This window comes from Microtus pennsylvanicus, chromosome 16 (genome assembly GCF_037038515.1).
Source record: "Microtus pennsylvanicus isolate mMicPen1 chromosome 16, mMicPen1.hap1, whole genome shotgun sequence".
NCBI lineage: Eukaryota > Metazoa > Chordata > Mammalia > Rodentia > Cricetidae > Microtus > Microtus pennsylvanicus.
In genome coordinates, this window is record NC_134594.1 from 4772953 (window position 1) to 4795210 (window position 22258).

At 45.2% G+C, this 22258-nt stretch overlaps 1 protein-coding gene across 1 annotated transcript in view; it reads left to right on the forward strand.

The window, feature by feature from the left end:
- Spata16 (spermatogenesis associated 16) overlaps window positions 1-22258 on the forward strand; it is a 243106-nt gene that overhangs the window by 193181 nt on the left and 27667 nt on the right. Inside the window, exons 6-9 of the mRNA XM_075950646.1 lie at window positions 5372-5518; window positions 7058-7170; window positions 15649-15813; window positions 18965-19048. Coding sequence (XP_075806761.1) covers window positions 5372-5518; window positions 7058-7170; window positions 15649-15813; window positions 18965-19048 — 509 coding nt within the window. The remainder of the gene's footprint in view (window positions 1-5371; window positions 5519-7057; window positions 7171-15648; window positions 15814-18964; window positions 19049-22258) is intronic.

Sequence of the window (22258 nt, forward strand, 5' to 3'; positions counted from 1 at the left end):
TGCTGTTTGAGGAAGTTGTGAAACCTTTAAGAGATGAAATCTTGCAGGAGGAAGTGCGTCACTGGGTCAGGCTTTGTCATTCCGTATCTTTGTCCTCCCCAACCTTCCCTGTGTGAGATGAAGTATGATCACACATGACGGCACACGGCTTCCTGACGGCCCCGGCTGGAGTCAGATTTCTGCTGCCAGGATGTTCCCTCCATAATGGACTGCCTCCTTCTGGAACTGCAAGTCTAAATAAACCCTTTCCTTCTCTGCATTACTTCTGTCGGAGTATCCTGTCCCAGCTACAGAGAAGAAATTAATACAGTCTAACTGTGAAAATAGTCTCTCGACCCCATCAAAGCCGCTACTCGCACTCCAGTGTCTGATCAACTGAGTAGCCCTCTGTAAGATAAACCATGACCCATTCGAGCTTGAGTCAAAATGCGAAGCAGGATAATTCTTCCCTACAGAACATAAGCCATATCTCAGAAGCAGCAGACATTTGTTCTCATTTGCATCGTTCAAAATTTGGAACTTGAAAAAAAAATGTGTTTCTAGATTCAGTTGGAGAATTGATTGAGCACTCGCCAGTTCTCTCGTGATGCGAACATCAGTGGCATTAAAACCTGTGGGTGAGGCGAAGTGTCCCGGCGAAGCAGCAGAGTCACTGGGCTGAAGAGTCTGGAGGACATGACTAACATAGTCAGGGAAGCCTTCCAGACAGGGGGCAATGAGTGAGACACAACCGAAGAAGGGGGAAAAATGAGAATGACTTTGTGCCCTTGGGGACACAAGCAGAAGTTCAGAAGAAGGATAGACACAAGCTGGCGCAACGTAGAGAAATCTGAGGAAGTGATGGCAAATATGAACCAAAATTAAAACCGTAAAACCGAGACAGAAATTTTACGTTTTTGCTTGAAGTTGATGGAGACTGGGCCTTGCTCTGCAGCCCTCAAATATACTCTACACCTGTCTCCAGAGTATGGGGAGCTCAAGACAAACCCACCACACCCTGGTTATCTATGTCTGTACTCTATCTACACCTGTCTCTAGAGTCCGGGGGGCTGTTCACCTTACATCTATGCCTTTTAAAGAGGAAACATTTACATTATTTATGAGAGAGGGCAGTGAATCTGGGATGACCTGAGAAAGAACCACTGAGATTCCTGAGGGAAACCAGGGCAGTGGAAGCGTGGCAGGGAAGGAGAGTGAGGTGGTGTACAACCACCACTCAGATGATTTGAGTTTCAAGGAATCTAGGAAATGCAAGTCAACAATGGCCTTGAAATTTGATCCAGAGGAAGAAAGCCATGCTTGAACAATCATTACTCTCATAACTTTGACAAACATCAGAAGAAGAGACACTGCGAAGAGGAAGGCATCAACTGGGGGATCAAATTTGCTCCATTTGAGTTAACTTTTGGAATGCTGAGCGGACAGTAGTGTCCCAGCAGTCACTGGGAAGCATGCGTTAAGATTTGGTGACATTTTTCAGATGAGACTGTAACATTCATCTTCCCTGTTTTAGTTAGAATGAATAGGAGACCCACAAGACTAGAGAAGTCCTCCCAAGCACGTATGTATGCTATGTCACGGAGCCATAGGAAGCTTTGGGGAATCCCTGAAGAAAGACTCGGCATTCCTGTTTCAGTCTCCCAGTCGGTGTTCTACTGCTATGATGAGCACCATGACCAAAAGAAAGCTCAGGAAGAAAGGGGCCCATGTGGCTGACAGGTTCCTATCCATCATCAAGGGAAACCAAGCCAGGAACTCAAGGCAGGAGCTGGAAGAAGCAGAGGCTATGCAAGAATACTGCCTGACCTATGACCTATTCAGCCTGTTTCTATAGCTCGGGACCACCAGGCCAGGGGTGGCAGCACCAGGCCTTCCCACATCAGCACTCAGTCACAGGCCAGTCTGATGGAGCCACTTTCTCAGCTGAGGCTCCCTCTTCTCAGATGAGTCTCCAGCCTTTGTCACATCAGCAAAATACTAAGCAGCACACTTTGTTTCTTTTCCTGTCACTGAATAAAATACCCTGACAAAGACAACGTAAAGGGGAAAGGGTTTATTCTAACTCACAGTTCGAAGACACAGTCCATCAAGAATGTGAAGTCGGGGTAGCGGGGGCTTGAAGCAGCTGGTCACATGAAATCCACGATCAGGAAGCTAAGGATGATGGATGTATTTAGCCGCAGGAGAGACAAACAGACACAAAACACCAGAAATAGGATTTTAAAAAGGAAAGAGCAGAAATTGAGAGATCAAAAAGCTTCAGGAACTTCGCCAGCTGATCGGGCCGTGCTAGCCGCCCCTCCCTCATACACTACATTTGGATTAATGAACAACTACTTAAACCTCTTGCTGAGCGTTAGCTATCTTTCATCTGGTGGGGAAAGGGGCTTGAAAAATAGAATTTTTCAAGAAGTGTAACCTTTATGGTCCCTCTTTGATAGTATTTTCTAAGAATCTACTTTCGTGTGGTAAAAACTTAGAATTATGTCACACCTGCAAGCTGAATTTTAATAATAAATTCTATTATAGGCTTTTTAATTTCAACTCCAATGGTGATAAACTCTAAAGGAAAAGACTAAAAGAACCTATTTTCTCCCAGTATTCTTGACATGACACGAGCAAAAGGGACATTTCTTAAAATCAATTTCACCAACGGACACTATAATATGATTAACCTTCTTCTCCATCAGAAGCACAGGCTTTCAGACACACAGGTTTGAGCAGAGTTGAGGACAATTCCACTCAGATGAATGTTGCATGAGCATCACATTTGGGAAGTGTGTTGTCGTGTGGGGTCATAGACTACCTGCCAAGCTAGACATTCGCAGACTGCGATTACTCTGCAGATAAATGGACGGGAAAACAAAACCAAGAGCAATCGTTTCCATTCCTGTCTAAAGTTAACAACATACGCTAAAGGTCTAATCGCGTTTCCAAACTTTACCTAGAAGTTAATAATCAAATGCACATTGGAAGAGATGAATATAGGACCACGAAGAGCCAAAACAGACTTATATTTTGTCAGCTTTATAATAAGTTGGTTCTGGCGTTCACATTAATTTTTCTAGACTGTCTAATCACTTGCCATAGTAACAATGGTCTCCTCGTCACTCAGCAAATCTTCCAGGACAGCCAACCCTTCCACACCTGCCTGTTACCTGCTCGATAAAGCCCTCACGCGCCTACTTTGTTTTATCAATAGCACAACCAGAACCCCGAATGTCAAGGTGTTCTACTTCCTCTGCAAAAACTCCAGGCCCCAGCAATGTCATCAGATCTGTCGGGGACACTCTGCCGTGAGGATTTCACAGACTGATTTTTGTATTGTGCTTGTTTTTGGGTGGCAGACACGCACTTGAGGGTAAAGGTCAGCGAGTGACATCAAATGTCTTTCTAAATTACACCGCACCTTAGTTTTTGAGACCACATCTCTCACCCAACCCTCAGTTAACCTATTCAACTACGTGGCCAGCAGGCCAGCAGGCCTAAGGACCTGTGTCTCTCTGCCCCAGCACTGGGGCTGTAGGCGCATACTACTGCACTTGGTTTGTTCTTTTTTTTTCTTTTAATGCTGAGGCTGAGGCTTAAACTCTGGTTCTCCTACTTAGGCAGCAAATGCCATACCTTACCAGAAAACTGAGCCGTCTCCCCAGCCCTTGTATATAATCTCTTGAAGATCAGTTTTATAATCTGCAAGGCTATCACAAAGACATACCTTATCCCTCATGTGTGTTGAGCAAAAAGAGATCTTAATAGAGCATGTGACGCAGAAATGTCAGGTGAATGCCAGTCCTCATCAAGATCCCAACCACCCAAGAAATATAACATGAAGGGCCAGGTTCATTGGGGTTTCTGTCCTGCCCTGTTCCGACAGCTGTTTATTCCCAAAGAAAATCACACAGAGGTCTACATTAGGTTATAAACTGATTGACCCATTAGCTCAGGCTTCTTATTAGCTCTTGTAGCTTATATTAACCCATTATTCTTATCTATGTTAGCTACATGGCTCAGTACCTTTCTCAGCGGGGTAAGTCACATCCTGCTTCTTCAGTGTCTGGGCAGGAATGTCAAGGGAGCTTCCTGCTTCCCAGAATTCTCCTATTCTTATTGCTTCACCTCTACTTCCTGTCTGGTTTTCCTGCCTGTACTTGTTGCCTAGCCAATCAGCATTTATTTAAAACATGATTGACAGAATACAGACCATTATCCCGCACCAAAGAAAGACTACAACGTGTGCAGTATGTTTCTGTCCTGGGTTTGGATTTTATGATATTTAGTTCATGGAAGAATCAGAATTATATTAAACTATTTAACACATATGTTCAACAGATCACCAAGAACTTACTCCGGTTCTCACCCACTGTAGCCTGACAAATGGGAACAGGAAGAGAGAGACTCTGGGCAGCTGCCACATGGAAACACAGTAGGGGCTCCGGGGTCGGGAGAGTGTGATCCACGGTCAAGTTTCCAATACTGCAGGCGTTAGAACCCAGCGGGATGGTGCACTCAGAATCCCAGCAGGGCAGGGGCTGAGGCAGGAGGATCATGAGTTCCAAGTCAGTGTGGACCATGTAGGAGACCATGCCTAAATAAATAAGCAGCTTCTAAGCAAACACTTAGCTGAACAGGAGCAAGGGGTCTGGGACAATACAACCAGGATAAGCCATGCCTGTCATTCCCCAAAGAGCTCTCCCGTCCTGTGGGCTGTCTCTTCACTCCGGCCATTGTTGTTTCCTTTGCGTTGCAGAAACCTTTTCATTCTGTGCCTTCTCATTTGTCAACTTGGAGGTTAAGTCCTGGGCTATTGGAGTCCTCTGCAGAAAATCCTCACCTGTATCTAATCCTGAAGGGCTTCCCCTCTTCTCTTCTTGTCTCGGAATTCCAAGTCTTACATGAAGACTTTGATGCATTTTGAACCGTGTTTTGTGTAGCAGGAGCTGCTAACTCCAGAGCTGCTCCTGTACGCGCAGAGAGCCGTTTTCCCAGCACCTCTCATTTTCATTCTCACCTTGCTATTTTTCTCTCTCCTTTTATGTAACATTATTTCCGTAGTCTTCAGCTAGGATACAAAACCAAACACACAGAGAACAATAACCCCTCCTATGAGCTGCTCCTGAATGCCCGCTGTTATGAATGGGGAAAGGTGGCCGTGGGATCTGCTCTTGGCTTATTACCGTGCTTTGTGTGTATTTATTATCACCAGGAAAATACAAGTGATGGAGTACAATTTTACATATTAGCCACTTGTGCTTCTGATGCACATAATTTTACTCTGTGCCTTTAATGTTTATATTTATCGCTTTTCTCAACACAATTCCTGAAAATGATGCAACTCCAGCCAGACTCCTGCTTCTTTCTCTGCCGTTTGCAGACACCCAAGGACTCCACGTACTGCCCCAGACAGCTGACTGGTCGTCTTTTCCTCCTCAGCAGTATCTCTTGACACTTGGGTTCAAGAACAAAGAAGATGGGAAGTTTTTGGAAAAGGTGTCAAGCAGGAAGCTGCCCACTTTCACAGGTGATTGGAACCTCAATGTGTTACATTTTGAAATGTCCCCATTTCTAAACTGGGACAAGGCTGGGACTGTGTCCCAACACCAAGCTTGTAAAAGGGCCTGGATATACAAAAATGTTTGATCACTTTTAGTTTTTCTAATTTTCTTTCTTGGTTGATTAAAAATACATAAAATGCTGACTTCAGGAGAGAATCCCCCCGGGAACACTCTGGACGCTATCATGCGGTACTTACCATCTCCTTCCTAGCATCCCATCCAGACACCACCGTCACCACTGCCTGGCATAGCCACCAAGACTACAGACTTTCCGGTCTGGGGTCTGGACTCAGCAATTGAAGTACTAGCTCAAGAGGCATAAGAACTAACTTTTCAATTCCCAGAATCCCACAGAAATGCTGGGGGGAGCTTAGTGTAGTTCTAGCCATGAAGGGCAGAGATGGGATCACCAGAGCAAGCTGGCTACCTAAACCAGCCACATCAGCACACTCCGGGGAGGACCGAGAGACCCTGTCTCAATCAATAGGGTGGAAGGGCAATGGAGGATGAGTCCTGCCTTCAACCTTGGCCCCCCACATGTATGCTCACGCACGCACACACACACACACACACACACAGGCCAACTGAAAAGGTCACACACACACACACACACACAGGCCAACTGAAAAGAGGTCACACACACACACACACACACAGGCCAACTGAAAAGAGGTCACACACACACACACACACACACACAAGCCAACTGAAAAGGTCACACCCCCACACACACAATGGAAAAAGAAAAATAAAGAATATAGTCTTTCATCATTAAGGGGCAAATATGAAGCCATTGGTCATAATGACTTGTACATGAAATGGAAAACACCCACGTCAGTTCCAGGTCACCTGGACTCTCTGCTGGGGCATTAGCGTCTGCTCCTCTCGTTCCTCAGACAATGAGTCGGGAGTCCAAGTCATCTGAAGAGCATATAGTTGAGGGTGTTAAGCAATTTCGGTTAAAATTTTCAAGAAAATGGTTACATAGAACTGAAATCTCAGACTTACAGACTGACATGATGACCAGCCTGAGCTTGCGCCTTGTGAGGTGCCCACATAATTGGGAACTGGAATTCTGCCTGGCACGGTACCCGCCCCCCTGGGCTTATCTCTGCCTCGGGCCACAGTCAAAGTCAGTGGCGTCTGCACACCTGAAGAATACCTGAGTGGGGCGAGACAAGAATCAGACATGCTGATGACAACATTTTCTCACAATTCAAGGCAAACATATTCTGCTGAGATACACAAATTGTCACAGGTTGTCTCTTAGATCTCTCAATCAAGAAAATGAGTAAATGTCAGTTTCTAAAGGTTGACGTCTCCTCTGCCTTTCTCCTCAGAGAGCTTTTATTATTACACACATGGGCTGGGGGTGGGACTAGTGTCCATACTAAAGATTTCCTATCTCTTAATATTGAAATATCTGTCTATACCTCACAAAAAGAAGCATTCTGAAATGGAATTCTGGGGGAAAAAGTATAAAAATTTATTGTTACAATTTCTAGAACATAAAACGCCTTTCTCTCTGCTGACCAGAGAAGATACAGTGAGACTCATGGAGACGGTGGGGAAGCGAATCCTGCCAGTCCTGGACTTTATCCGCAGCACACAACTCAATGTGGGTATCCGATGGGTCTCTTGTCCCGTGTGTGAGCACCCGGGGTTCCTAAGCACATAGAAAGCTGAAAACGCCAACATTGCAAGGGCTGAGTAGGGGAAGGGAGGTTGTTGTTGTTTTCTTTTGTTTCTTAGAAAGACACACACACAGAAATCACATTTACAAAAGCAAACTGGTGTTAGCTAAGGACTCCATTCCTCTTCCGGTCCCACACATGTCCCCAGGCTATACTGCGGTCCTGAGTGTTGTCAGACCAATATCTCCTTGCTGAGCTCTCCCTCCCCTGCCTTCCTCCCCACGGCTGCTGGAGATTTCTCATTTCAAATCAATAACAGAATGTTAGCAATCATAGTACCTTCCCTACTTCATTTACTGAGCCACTGCACAGGACCACCTCACTATCTTGCACGGGAACTCAGAGCTCGTGCCTGCATACCCAATCTCAAACAGGATGCCGCTCTAAACATTGCTGCTGAGCTGTGTGTGGCCTCAGGTAAATGATATAATCCCTGTCCCCATTCCAGGGAGAGTGTGCTTTGCCTCCAATTCTGTGTTTTAATATGTCCTAAGTGTGACCTGAATTCCTTGCTGCTCTTTTACACACTGTATGCTATTGTACTGAAATATAGAGACTTTTTCATTAATACATTATAAAGGCTGCAGATTTGCCCCCCTTTAATATTTTTCAAAAGGCCTTAAGTTGGAAATTGTGAGAATCTTCTTCTTGTGGCTTTTGTATTACATTGTTGATTTGATGTTCGTAGGAGGAGAGCGAAGAGGGTCGTCACGAGCAGCTACATAGCATCCGCTCAGCAGTTCCCTGCTCACTACCATCACCCAGCATTTTAGAAAAGTTATAAAATGTCCAATCCGTTTGCGTGATTTACTTTAGAGAGCATGCTCTTCATGGACTTCCATGCCGCCAGCCCCTGCTCTCTCCAACCATGTTCTACCCGGTCACCTCCCTCTATTCCTTCTAGTAAGGAATCCCTATTTCTCTTATTTGGCTCGAGCTGCTGTGCCAAAATGCTATAGAGCCAGTGGGTTCAACAGTAGACATTTCTACAATCACAGAGCAATTGTCCAAGATCAAGGCAGCAGCCTACTGTGGCTCAGGGAAGGGCATTCCTCTTGATTCTCATAAAGCTGAATTTTTTCCTTGTGTCGCCAGAGGGCTCAGAGAGAGACAGAAGAAGAGCTCAGGCCTCTATTTTTACAAGGCCACTCTCCCTCCGTGGCGGCTGCTCTATTCTGATTTTTCGTGCCGTGAGAAACTCCATAACCAAAGACGAGTTGGGGAAAAGAGAACTTAGTTCACCTTATACTTTCAGTTAACAGTCTATTACTGCGGGAAGTCAGGGAAGGAACTCAAGGTAGGAACGTGCAGGCAGGAACCGAACCAAAGATGGCAAGAATGCTGCATACTGGTTTCTGCTCTCTCTCTCTCTCTCTCTCTCTCTTTCTCTCTCTCTCTCTCTCTCTCTCTCTCTCTCTCTCTCTCTCTCTCTCTCTCTCTGTTTCTTTCTCTCTCCCCCCCCTTTGATAAAGTTCTAAGACTACCTGTCATGGTGTGGAACTGCTGACAATGGACTGTGGCCTCACATCAATGAACAGCTAAGACAATTCCCCGCAGACATGGCCACAGACCAGTTTGACCTAGGCAGCTCCTCAGTTGCGACTGCTTGCCTTGGTGAATGCTGGTTGTGCCAAACTGACAACTGAAACCAACCAGGACAGGGACCCACCTTCATAACCTCATTTTATCCTAACCACCTCATGCACAGGGCTCATCTCCAAACATGCTCACACCGGAACTTGAGGTTGAATGTATGCACCAGGAAGTGACTCAGCTTCTGTCCCCAACAGTCTCGTTAGCAGTGCCACAAATTTGGGACCTTTTTCTGCAGTTCAGCCTTTAGCATAATCCCTTGCATACACACATGCACACACGCACATGAATGCATGCACACACACACACAAACACACACCTTCCCATCCTAACTGAAAATCCACGCACAGCATCCCTGCCATCACCAGGTTACTGAGGCAATAAAGTATTTCCTACCAAGAATCATCATCGCCTGAGCATTGGTTGGTCCCTTCTAGCCATGGCTACCCTGGCGGCCCGGGGGCTAGGTACAGTGGGAGGCATCTATCTGCCTGTGCTCTGTCTCTGGGGCAACATCTGCCTAGCTCAGCCCTTGTTTAGACGCTGCCGACATGGTTGCTGCTGGCTTGGACTACACGGTGTGAGTGCAGGCTGGGCCATTCAAGTGTCAGGCACTGTCTCAGAGTCCATACGCTTTCCTTCTCACCCCCGCAAGCGTATCGTGACTGCTTGGGAGTTTATAGGAGATTCTCTGTGGATCTGAAAACGAGACCTCCTAACCAGAATTAAAGAAATGTGGATGGCTAATCAGCAGGGTGCTCTGCTGTGCAGTCGGTCTCAGCCTTGTTCTCTCTGTCCATCTCACCGAGTTCCCCGTATTTACTCCTGTTGGAAACAACACTGGGAAGACTATCATAATGAGAGCCAAGTGAATGAGTCTAAAGCTTTTCTGAGACAACGGGTATTGGCTTCCAAACACTGGCTTCCCTGTCTCATGTCTGCCCAGCTCGGTTTCCTAAAGCAGGGCTGAGAAAAGCTGACTACAAAGGTAACTTAACGAAGCAGACGATGAGTTGGTGACTAGGAAGAATTCCCACCTGCTGCCGTTAACAAGCAGTTTTCAGTGGTGTGTTTAAGTTCACAGTGTCTTGGCATCGATTCAAACATAAAATGCTGTGCATTTGAATCAGTTCACACTGTGCTGTCTATGGATTTGCCCTAGAGGCAGGCTTTCACCCAAGGTGCACAAGCACTGTATTGAGCATTCAGATTCATAGAAATTTTAATTATTCAGACTGGCCTGGGTTTTGTTGGACAAAAGGGCTGTTTCATTAGTCTTTCTTTTTTTTTTTTTTTTTGGACATCCTGCATACTTCAATTTTTCTTTTACTGCGAGGGTAGTGCTAGGGTCCCATGGGTCTCAAATCCTTTTCCTTCAGTCACTGACTTGCTAAGTTCCCCACACATAGGCAGGACTTGAGGGGTCCTCACCAGGCCTGGCACAGGTCAGCCACCCATGGGAAGGTTGGACTCAGGCCTGCAGTCTCAGCGACCACAGGCTCTGACCATGAAGATCCAGCATCAAGACATTGCCACCATAAGAGAGTGAGTGATGCCGGGGCAACATCTGTCCTGAAGTGCCTGGGGGTTTGTCAGTCACTCTTAATACAGTGATTCAGACATGACTTCGCTTGTCCGCTAAGGCAAAAGCCGTCTATTGGGGGCGTCCATCTTTACATCCAATCCTAGCAGCTAAGAAGGGTGCTTTGCATCATATATGCCCAGAGACGCTTTGACAATGTCCCTTAGTGTAAGTAGCTCTGGAGTATGAAAAGAATATATATTACAGCTTTAGCATTCATTACAGTGCAGGAGACCCAAAAACAGCATTCATCTTTGACATAATACCATCATATGAATTTGAAGCATTATCACACTGACATTGTCATATAAATGATGATAAATATGTGAATGATAAAATAATACTTAGACAAAGCCAAGAATTCTCATGATATTTCTCCCTACTCATATTGTATATTAACCTCCCTTATACACAAGGGGCATCCATCCAGCATCTCTAATCAAGAGAAAAGCTGGCACGACAGTGCACTAAACTGCAATAACGCGATAACCGTAAATTAGAGTATCGTTGCAGAATTTTTCACTGGTTGTTCTAATTTTAAATTTCCCTAGAGTAAAACAAAGGGGACACTTTTTTGTTCTTCACAAAATAAATATACAAAAACAGGACAACAATGTACCATCAATAGAATCACATTAAACATAAAGTGAGCGAAACAGAATCCTAAAGATTTCTGTTAAATCCTTGCACCTGTCATAATCAGGACATTTTTCTTAGCCCAAACACTGTTGAAGTGAGATGGGGAAACCCTGCTTAGAAGCCGGCACCAACTGCTTTGGAGGTGCGGCCCAGAAGTCCCTGTATGGTGCTCTGCTCAAGCGAATCATCTCCTCCCATCATTGGGCCCTCACAACGCCCCTCACTTTACCAATGAGGAGCCATCCATAGCTTGAAGTGATAATGCATATTCGCATAGCTAGGGCACCAAAGTTTAACACAAAACAGAAGCTAGAATGAGTTCTCCCAGTATTCTTTTATTAATACATTATAAGTTTTTTAATAAGACAACTTGAAAGTTTATTCCATAGTTGGACTCTATTGTTTTTTAATATTTGAGATCTTTTTCACTTGATGGTAATCTTGGTGTTTTGTGACCCACTCTTGTGATGAAGAGGCAGGGGCTACAATGTGCGCTCAGCACAAATGTTTTCTCCCCAGTCCTGATTATCTAAACCGCACTGCAGACACGCCAGTACCTGTCTATCTCTCCACACGTCCGTGCCCACTCATCATGGTTTTGGAAATGCGGGGAGCAGAGTCCTCTTAAATGGCAGGCCAATGGCTGTAACTAAAGAATTCACCCCCGATAGTGATGAGAAGCGATCTTGTTTACTTGTTAACTCCCACAGAAACACCTGCAGAGCTGCATTTCGTTAAAGTTTCTGTACTAAAATGTAAAAAAACTGAGCTACATAAATATTGAATAGTTTTAAAATTCCCTTAATTTCTTAATCCCTACATAGCGTCTAAGGTTTCAGTCTTGTCATCTCTCAGATTACATTCTTCTGTATCTTCTTTAACACCACGAAAGAGTTTCTTCCTTGTTAAATGGGCACCAGGCTTTACGGAATCCTCTCGGAAAATGGCTCCTTGGTTCCTCCACACGGCCACCAACTTCGTGTGGCTGAATGTACATTGCAGCACCTGTGTCTTCATCACAAAACCAGAGCACCCGGAGGTTTTGCTTGGAAAACCTCTCATGATCAAGCAGTCTGTTAGTGTGCCTCATGTTATTTTAAGCTATCGTGCAGTTTCAAAGCTCAAACCACCAATAAACAACTTTCCCGATTGTTCTGGCTCCGTTGGATCATGGCACAGATACACAGAATTAAAAATAAAGTAAATCTTGGATTGAGCACCAAAATACAAAAATCAAATTAAATCAGAAAATTAACTGGAAATGCTTCGTGGAAACATGGACTTTCACCTCTTGCAGGGGCCGTAGACAGCAAAGATGGTGGTTTCCTCCAGGCTGAGGGAGGGGCCTATGTTTCAGACCGTGATGTCCTCTACACTCTGACATAGGCCTAATTTACCTGTCTCCAAAAATGGCTCTTCCAGGCACACAACACATGGGTAACCAAGGATCATTCTGTTCCTTTACAAGCTATAAATTTAAACATGTCATCATGTTCCTCATGGCTTCCAATCCTGCTGAATGTCAACCGCTCACACCCCAGCATCCTTACTGTGAGGACTTTTATTTTTTAATCCCCCATCCTCAAGATTTTAGTCCTAGCCAGACAATGGTGTAGCACACTTTTAATCCCAGCACTTGGGAGGCAGAGGCAGGTGGATCTGCATGAGTTCAAGGCCAGTGGTCTTCAAGTTCCCTGGATGTTCTTCTTCTCCCTTCGATAACCTCATTGGCTGCTGTCTGCCTTGAACCTTCTGCTCTGTCTGTGCTCCCTGGCTAAATGCTCAAGAATCTAAATAATTAAATCTCTTGGAGAAAAAAAAAGATGCAACTAACCATGTTTTAATACCTTGTTAATTTCACTTTTTATTTCTTCCAGACAAAAGATTTAAAACTGTTTACATGTGCACATTTGAGGTGAACAATAGTATACGCTTCCTATGCATTCCATGCTTGCAAACAGTATTCCTATATGTCATGCCAAGTGGAAATACACGCCACACATCGGGCGCTGCCTCTCCTAGCATTATGCAGGACCATTTATTTACTCAGCATTTATCAATAATTGCTACTAAATCCAGGCAATTCTCCTCCAGAAGCCTGCATTTGAACTTGCTATTTGCCTAACCTTCATCGCACCCGGGTGAGGTTTTAGCTTCAATCTTAGCCACTTTATTACCCTCTTTCCAGAAACTAAGGGACCATTTGATCACTCCTAAGGTCTCACAGGGTGGAGGGGGGCTAACTCGCTTTGCCAGCACTAAAAGTTTAGGCTAATTCCTTCATGTTCCACTCTTTCCTTGATTTTTCTTAAAGCAGCCACATTAAAACACCCCTGCTGACATCAGATATTGATGTTCGTCTTTTCTCCGCTCAGTCTTTCAAAAGCTCTCGTCTTGCACATAGACGACATTGATCTGTAGCCTCCTGGTAGCCAGAACTGCATTCAGTTGTGGGGAGGGGAGGGCTGGGTGACGTTAGCATCCCTGTAGGTTCTTTCCCCAGGGTCTCATTCATATGGAGAACTTCCTGTTTTGTTATGCACCCAGCAATCGGGCTAACAAAGCACTGTTGCCTTCAACTATTTTTATTTTCCTGATGTTTTGGAAAATTACACTAATAGATTATGTTCCCGAGCAAGCTGCAGCGGATTCCGCTCCCTGACGTTGAGTCAGTCCCGCGTTTCCCTGCAATAGGCCCATTGTTTCCCCTAAGAAGGACAAAGGAAGCCATTGTTCTTTCGAGAAAAAATGCCACCGTACAGGGACACCACAGCTGAATGGTGGCTGGCTCTCTGATCGCTTCAGATGAGGGATCTCAGGCCCACCCTGCGGAAGCATCACTCCTGGAAGGTGGTAGATTTCCGTATAAACAACTAATCAGAAACAATAAGTAAAAGTGGAGGGCATCCCTTGGACCACACAGGTGGCCATCAGGGAGGAGGAAAGTCAGAGGGCGGGCCTGCCTAACCTTCGTCGCTTTGGCAGATTCTAAGAGAGGCCAGTCTCACGGGCTTGCTGTCAGCCACAGTGCCGGCCTGACATTTCAGAGTGTCACTTCCTAATCTCAAATTGAAGTTCAGCTGATCTCTCGGTGGTACTGATTTCCAAAATGGCTTTCTCTTCAGAGGAAAAATCTCCTTTAGAAAGAAATCCCATGTCTATTTTCAGGGAACCGTCTGATACAGATTCACCAACTAAAACAGTCCCTCTCAGGTAGGAAGCGGAAAGGACATGATGTCATCTTAAACTCCTGCTTGAGATGCCTGGAGATTTGGGCAGGTGCCTACATCATCCTAATGTCGAGGGCCATGCAGCAAATCCATGGATTCCCTGAGAAGGGTGAAGGCAGTGTGAACCATCTTCTTAACGGACTGGCCCAGGGGCTCTGCCGTAGCTGGTCCAGGAGTCCTGCATGAAGCATAAGGAAGGCTAGTGGTCACCAGCCTTGCTGTCCCGAGCTCTAGTTGCCAAACGACTTCAGAACCCAGCTAACACTCAGGCCTTTAAATTTTGACCATAATGTGCCCCCCATATACCTTTCCTGAAGAGAAACCTGGAGGGTTTATCATATGCTCTGCCTCTCCTCTCAAGCATGGCAGGCAGTCTGAGTTCAACCTCTCTTCTGGGCCTGTCAGTGACAAATGCATAAGAGGCCACCTTATCCTAGGTAGCCCCATCTTCGTAAGAGACACCTGTGTATTCATAAGGGACAAGCACTTTACCAGAGCACACTGCAGCCTACCCCAAGATGGTTCGTGTCAGTTGCTGAAGTAGTCCTAGGAGCTAGAGCGAACCATGTAAGGGCGAGCGTATAAACGGCCCAGGGAGAAACGACAGATAAGGGCAGAGCTAGTTATTCAACTTGCATAAGAAACTGGCACAACTAAGAGAACAGGTAAACTCTCATTAGTTGGTACGATGCTGTGACAGACGGCACCTGTAGAAAGCCATGGGCCTGTCAGAGGACGGCTAGGGGGAGCCCCGGTTAACTCTCAGTCCTGGTTTGTCCCAACAGCCTCCTTTCCTAAGGCAAGGCAACTGGAGAACCCATCTCCACAGCCCTACTAAGAGCTGCCTTTCATGTATAGCCACCTCCTTGAAAAAAAATGCAGAGGCCATTGCTCAAGTGATAGAATGCACTGGGTTCTGTTGCTTTCAAAAGACGTAAATGAGCCAGGTCAGGCGGTGCATGCCTTTCATCCCAGCAGAGGTAGTTAGATAGCTGTGTGAATTCAAGACCAGCCTAGGTGATATAGAGAATTCCAGACCAGTCAGGGGGAGAGAGAGAGAGAGAGAGAGAGAGAGAGAGAGAGAGAGAGAGAGAGAGACAGAGAGAGAGAGAGAGAGAGAGAGAGACAGAGAGAGAGAGACAGAGAGAGAGAGACAGACAGAGAGAGAGACAGACAGAGAGAGACAGACAGAGAGACAGAGACAGAGAGAGAGACAGACAGAGAGAGACAGACAGAGAGACAGAGACACAGAGAGAGACAGACAGACAGTATATTTCGTCCCATCCTTGACTTCAGACCCAGAGAGCTCTCTTTCTGTGTTCTCATTCTGAAACATGCCTTCTTCCCTGTGAGACTAGGGGAATTTCCACGCCTGCTCAGGTGTAATGGAGAAGTTGCACTACGCCAGCCTCCTCAGCCGGCTGCAGAGAGTGAAGGAGCAGGCCCAGGTGATCAATCAAGCAATGGCAGAGCTGGCAACCGTCCCTTATCTCCAGGACATCAGTCAACAGGAGGCAGAATTGGTAAGTATTTGTTTCTCTTTGTTTAAGCTTTCACAGGCCCCAAGCCAGCAGAAGACGGATAGGGGCTGAAAAGGCTTGTGGTTATAGATGGTGTCTGAAGGGAGACAGGGCCTCGTCCCGCATTCAGATGGAGACCCTGGGAGACAGGAGCAGTCTGGAGCTCCAAGATCACTTTCCTCTTCCTGTCTCCCTCCTTCCCTTCCTCCCTCCCTCCCTCCCTCCCTCTCCCTTTCTTTCTCCCTTTCTTTCTCCCTTTCTTTCTTTCTTTCTTTCTCTCTTTCTCCCTTTCTATATAATAAGAACCTTGTAATATGTAAAAACGTAGGAAAGGGCTCATTATTCATTTTACATATAAAGCTTTTTGTTTCAATTAAAATGAAAGTATGGGTATGTGTGTGTGCGTGCGTGTGTGTGTGTGTGTGTGTGTGTGTGTGTGTGTATGCAGAGGTCAGAGGACAAGCTTAGCTGTCTTGCCTTTGCTCAGGCTCCTACCACCATTTGTTTTTAACAGGATCGCTCACTAGTCCAGAGCTCACTAAGTAGGCTAGCCTGGCCTAGCCATTGAGTCCCAGGGAGCCCCCATTCTCCCAGCTCTGAGATGACAAACACTGATTACCAGGCCAAGCTGTTTCTTTTCTTTAACATGGTTTCTAACGATCAAGTTTAAGTTCTCACTCACACTTGAGAGATGAAGCACTTTAGCAAGTGAGCCATCTCTCCACCCCAGTTGAAATTCTAATTAATGGTCTCTAAAACTCCAAGACGATCTTGTATGGTCCTCTTCCATAGAAGAAGGCAAAACACTTACCTGTATAAAAACACCACCCTACAAAATGTCCCTAAGTGTAGGTCCCCTGCAGGTTACCATACACAGTGGAGGCGGCGGCACACACAGTGAAAGACTCAGTAAAAGTTCATTTGAGAGAAAAGTCTTATTTTCTTTCGTGTGTGTGTGTGTGTGTGTGTTTAAAACTAAATACATTCAGAAAAGCAGACATTTTATTCTCACATAGACCAAGTCAAAAACTACTTAAAGAAACAGCTTAGAAACAATCTTCAAACAGATGTGTGTATTCTACTCATAATTAATATTAGAAATCATACCACCTCATTTGAAAAGTAATTATTGAACAGTGTGCTGCCCATTCAAGGAGAGGTTGGGAGAGCCTAATGTGTCCTAGGGAAGGGCTCTTTCCTTTGAAGCTTTAATTGAGAGCAGCTAAAACTAATTATAGACTTGAATTGAATTCACAGCACAAGGATGAGCACCGCCCAAGCTGATTACCTGTAATTTTCAGATAACTAAAGGAACCCTCCCTCTTTGAGCTTTTACAGACGTAACCAAGAAATGAGCTTCTAGTATTTATAAATTTATCTAGAGGTTTTTTTTAAGTTTGTTAAATAAATACTGATATTCAGTGTAATGTTATAAAACAGTCTACCAAGCCCAGTAATAACGCAGTGCATACTAAAGATGAACCCCATGAAAGAAGCCTGCTGTTCACGGAATCTGTACGTCAAAACAGGCTAATACTGTCTGACCCATCATGGCGGCGTGCAGAAGAGCAGCTTTTAAAAGCGCTGTGTTCATCCTGCCATCCGTGAGGCATTCAACAGTGTGCTAAGTGTGGTGCTTTCAAAGGGCATATTATAACCAATTTTAGATGATTAGTGCTTCTGGACGATAAGAGAAGCAAAGGAAATTTTAATCTGGAAAGGAAAATCTTGACCCTGTCTTCCGAAAAAAGAACATTCAAGACAGAAGTAAGAAAAATCCAGAGGAATTCTCTGCTTGTAATTCTCTTGAGCCACACCCCTTTGGGGTTCCCTCCCCCAAGAAATGCTTATATTTCCAAATGTGCACAAAGGGCTCAAAACCAACATCACTGAAATGTCTTCCTAATGTATAATTTTTTGCAGTAGCTTATGCTTTAGAAAATGGTATTTCATGGGATGATTTCATATTGTATACACTCTCAACATTTAGAAAGATAGATGGGCGGACATATTGATGGATGATAGACAGACACAGTCAAATAGATGTGTGGTTACAACCCCGACATTTGAACAGTTTGTATTGTAGAAGGTTTCATCACATTATGCAATAGATTTTACTTTCCAGTTTTCCAAGTAGGGGTTAACTTTAAAAAGTAAATCCCAGCCTGACCTTGTAGGGCACCATGGCAACAGCGGTGGCTCAACAGAAACCTCCTGAGTGACTCTGCTCGCTGCCTTCCTGAGGAAACTCTGCGGCACCAGAGGCCATCTAAGGGTTAGCCTTCAGTCTCACATGTCTGACACAACCCACACATGAGCCACGTGATAGAATTTGTTACCAGTTTCTGGCTCAGTGGAGCTTTGAACTTGGGATCCTCCTGCCTCAGCCTCCCCATTGCTGTGACTATACTGGCTTTGTCGGTTTCTTCTGAGATGCAGTCTCACGTAGACCCTGCTGGAGACTCCCTACTACCTGAGGCTGATCTTGAGCTTGCAATCCTCCTGCCTCCACCTACCAAGGTCTAGGACGGCAGGCATGCACCGCCACTCCTAGCCCATCATATTATTTTCAGTTGGGATATAGCAAATGACTTTTGTTGTAGGTAAAGTGTGCTGTTTCAAAGGGACCTTTAAAAAAGAAGAAGAAGAAAATTAGTTATTTCAGATTTTTTAGCAACAGTAAAAGAGTTTAAATGAACAAGAGTCTTTTAAGAGGCAATCAAACAGTGCAGCTTTAGTACCGTCCTCTGGAGAGCTTTTTCATGATGCCGAGAATTATGATACATTAGCCTCAGGAGAAAACACTAAAACACATTCATGTACTACATGGCATTTCCTGGGAGAATGAACTGCTGCCATCACTCTTAACGGTCCAAATCTGGTTTTAACAAAACATCAACACTTACTACATTAAACCCTATATGCTTCGTACAAATTCAGAGGAAGAATCTTTCCATTGTTTCGATATTTTATGTGTACAGCAATGCTCAGTTATGACTGAAGCAGCATCGAGGTGATGGTATTCATCGTGGGGAATATGAGCAATAAAATCATCAGCGAACAAATGATTTTTTAATTAGGTTTTAATCTGTGTGTTTAGAGCAGTTATTTCTGTGTGAATTCCATGCTGATAATTTTTATCTTGGTATCACAGCTGCAGTCGCTAATGGCAGACGCCATGGACACCCTTGAAGGAAGGAAGAGTGACAAAGAGCGTGTGTGGAATAGAATCCAAAAGGTAAAACTCTGAGCGGGAGGAAAAACGCATCCTATCCTCGGAGAAAATGTCCACCTTGGGTCAAATCTGCTTGGGAGATAAAAAAGAGAGGAAAGCACTCCCTGGGGTGGTTTTCGGTCTGCCTTCTCTGTGAAGTGAATGCGGTCGAAAGAACTAGAAGTGCAAGCAAAACCAGTGACAGATTTGTTTAACTTGTCCCCACGCACTGTGGTCCTCATACCCTCACCCTTCCTGACCATGATCCTTTTCATTTTCTGTTTAAACCGTCTGCTTCTTCATAATCTGTAATGGTATTTTTAAAGTCCTTTTCCTTGGAATTTTCACTGATTTTTCAACTACTTTTTTGTCTTTGTTTTTGTTTTTATTTTTGTTTGTTTATCTGTCACTCACTTGGGAAACACATCTTGGCTCAGGCTCCATGATCTTGCACTTTGGTAGTTCGGGTAAAGGAGAAATACCAGGGCTCGTCACTGGTGATCAGGGCAACATTCACAGGTTGTCCCAGGTCCTGGGAGCCTTGAGTGACACTGTAGAACTGTCTGAAGGTGTTGGCGATGCTTACCTCCAGCTTCCCCTAGGTAATACCTTCTGATTGCTCGACTTCCCATTCATTCTCCTCCCATCCCGCTGTGGGATCCTAAGATCAGGAAACAAAAGGAACAAAACAAAGAAGGCATCAGTCAATCTATCCGGAAGGGACTCTCGGAATCTGAGGAGACCTGTGCTCTGAAATCAACCTGAAACTCTGAAAAGATACATGAAAAGAAAAATCCACAGAATTCATAAATGTTTAAGTATCAGGGCTACCTTGCTGGGCCGGAACAGCGCGGCTATATGAATGGCTGTGAACAACATGCTTTCATAACCTGTAGAAACAAATGAGAATAGCCTGGTCTGGGAGATCGGAGATCAGGAGACCAGCTTTATGACTGCGGTATTTTTAGAACATTCAAAAATTAATGTTCATTACCCAGGTGAAGGAGAAATTTGGAAGGTGGGTAATACCTTACTTGGTAAAGTGCTTGAGTATGTGGACATGAGATCAAGTCCCAGATCCCACATTTAAAAACAAACAAACAAAATACCCAGCCCTTTGTGTTGGTGAACACATGTTCCCCGGGGGGAGGAGAGGTGGAGAGAGGCAAATCCCTGTCTAGCTTACTTTGTGAGCTTCAAGTCAGTGAAAGCCCTGTGTGTCTCCAGAAAACGCGGCTGGCACCTGAAGAATGGCACCCAAGGTTGTCCCCTGACCACAGTATGCCTACACACACATACACACAAGCTTCCCAAACAGAATGGCACCCTAGGTTGTCCCCTGACCACAGTATGCCTACACACACACACACACACACACACACACACAAGCTTCCCAAACAGAATGGCACCCAAGGTTGTCCCCTGACCACAGTATGCCTACACACACATACACACAAGCTTCCCAAACAGAGCGAAGAACATGGGCCAAGAATACAGAGCAATCAGGAGAATTTGTTACTGGGGCCCGCTTACAGTTTCAGATTAGTCCATGATCACCATGGCAGGAAGCATGGTGGCCGGCTGGAAGCCATGGCGCTAATCTGCAGGTGGACAGAGAGAGACCCAAACGCCCTGTCATGGGCTTTTGAAACCTCAAGGCCCAACCCTAGTGACAGACCTCCAACAAGGCCACGCTGCTTAATTCTTTCCAAACAGTTCTATTATTGTTGTATTATATGTATTATTACAGTTATTAACTAGTAAATTAGCATTCAGACATATGAGCCAATATAGGGCCATTCGCATTCAAACCACCACAGAAATTTATAGACTTATTTGGGGCATGTGGTTCCAAAAGGGAGAGGAAGCCACGGCCATGACAGCAGAGAACATGGCAGCAGACAGGAAGGCCTGGGCTGGGATGGCAGCTGAGAGCTCACATCACAATGACAGGAGTCTTTAGAAACCTTAGTCTGCCGCCAATGTGATGGCTATTCTTAGCTATCAACTTGATTACTTCTGGAGTTAACTGTAACCCAAAACCAGAGGACACAACTCACCTGTGAGGATTCCTGCTTGATATGAAGTGGGGAGATCTACTTCTAATCTGGATCTCTGAGGTAGGAAGACACACCTTAATCCAGATGTTTAACCCAGATCTCATCTTGGCCACCCCTTCTGCTGGAAGCTTTTGCGCTGTTCCTGCCTCTTCTCGCCTCACTAGTAAGTCCATTCCTTCAGCGGCATTGCGCCTACCTCTTTGGAATTTAATGAAGACAAAATGAGACATCCAGCCTCATGGACTGAGGAACTCCTGGACTCGTGGACTTTCCATTCACAGCCAGACATTGTTGGATTAGCTGGGCACAGCCTATAAATCATTCCAATAAATCCCTTTCTCATATCTGTGTATTATACATTATATATAGCTATATTATGAGAAAGTCATTCTAAGTTCTGTTATTCTAGACAGCCCTAACTATTACACCCCAAGACATACCTCCTCCCACAAAGCCACACCTCCTAATCCTTCCCAAACAGTTCTACCAACTGAGTACCAAGTATTCAAGTATTTGAGCTTCTGAGAACCATTCTTATTCAAAGCATCACAGCATGCATATCTGCAAGCAAAACTCTTAACTTAAAGAAAAATAAAGAATGGCACTGAGATGTTTGCTTGAGCAAAGAGGCGGGGCTAAAGATAGGACTTCTGAGGCCATTTACCAAGGGAAGCCTTTGGCTAAGAACGTAAACTGCGCAGAAGGGAGAAGCCACACCAGGGAGCTGAGTGAGAATTTAATAGAAGAAGTAAAGGCACCTGCTGCCCAGACTGAGTTCAATTTCAGGGAGCTGCGTGGTGGAAATGGAGAACTGACTCCTGTGAACGCCACATGCATGTGTGGTCCATGTGTGTGCAGAGGCGGGTGCACATGTGTGGTCCATGTGTGTGCAGAGGCAGGTGCACATGTGTGGTCCATGTGTGTGCAGAGGCAGGTGCACATGTGTGGTACATGTGTGTGCAGAGGCGGGTGCACATGTGTGGTACATGTGTGTGCAGAGGCGGGTGCACATGTGTGGTCCATGTGTGTGCAGAGGCGGGTGCACATGTGTGGTCCATGTGTGTGCAGAGGCGGGTGCACATGTGTGGTCCATGTGTGTGCAGAGGCGGGTGCACATGTGTGGTCCATGTGTGTGCAGAGGCGGGTGCACATGTGTGGTCCATGTGTGTGCAGA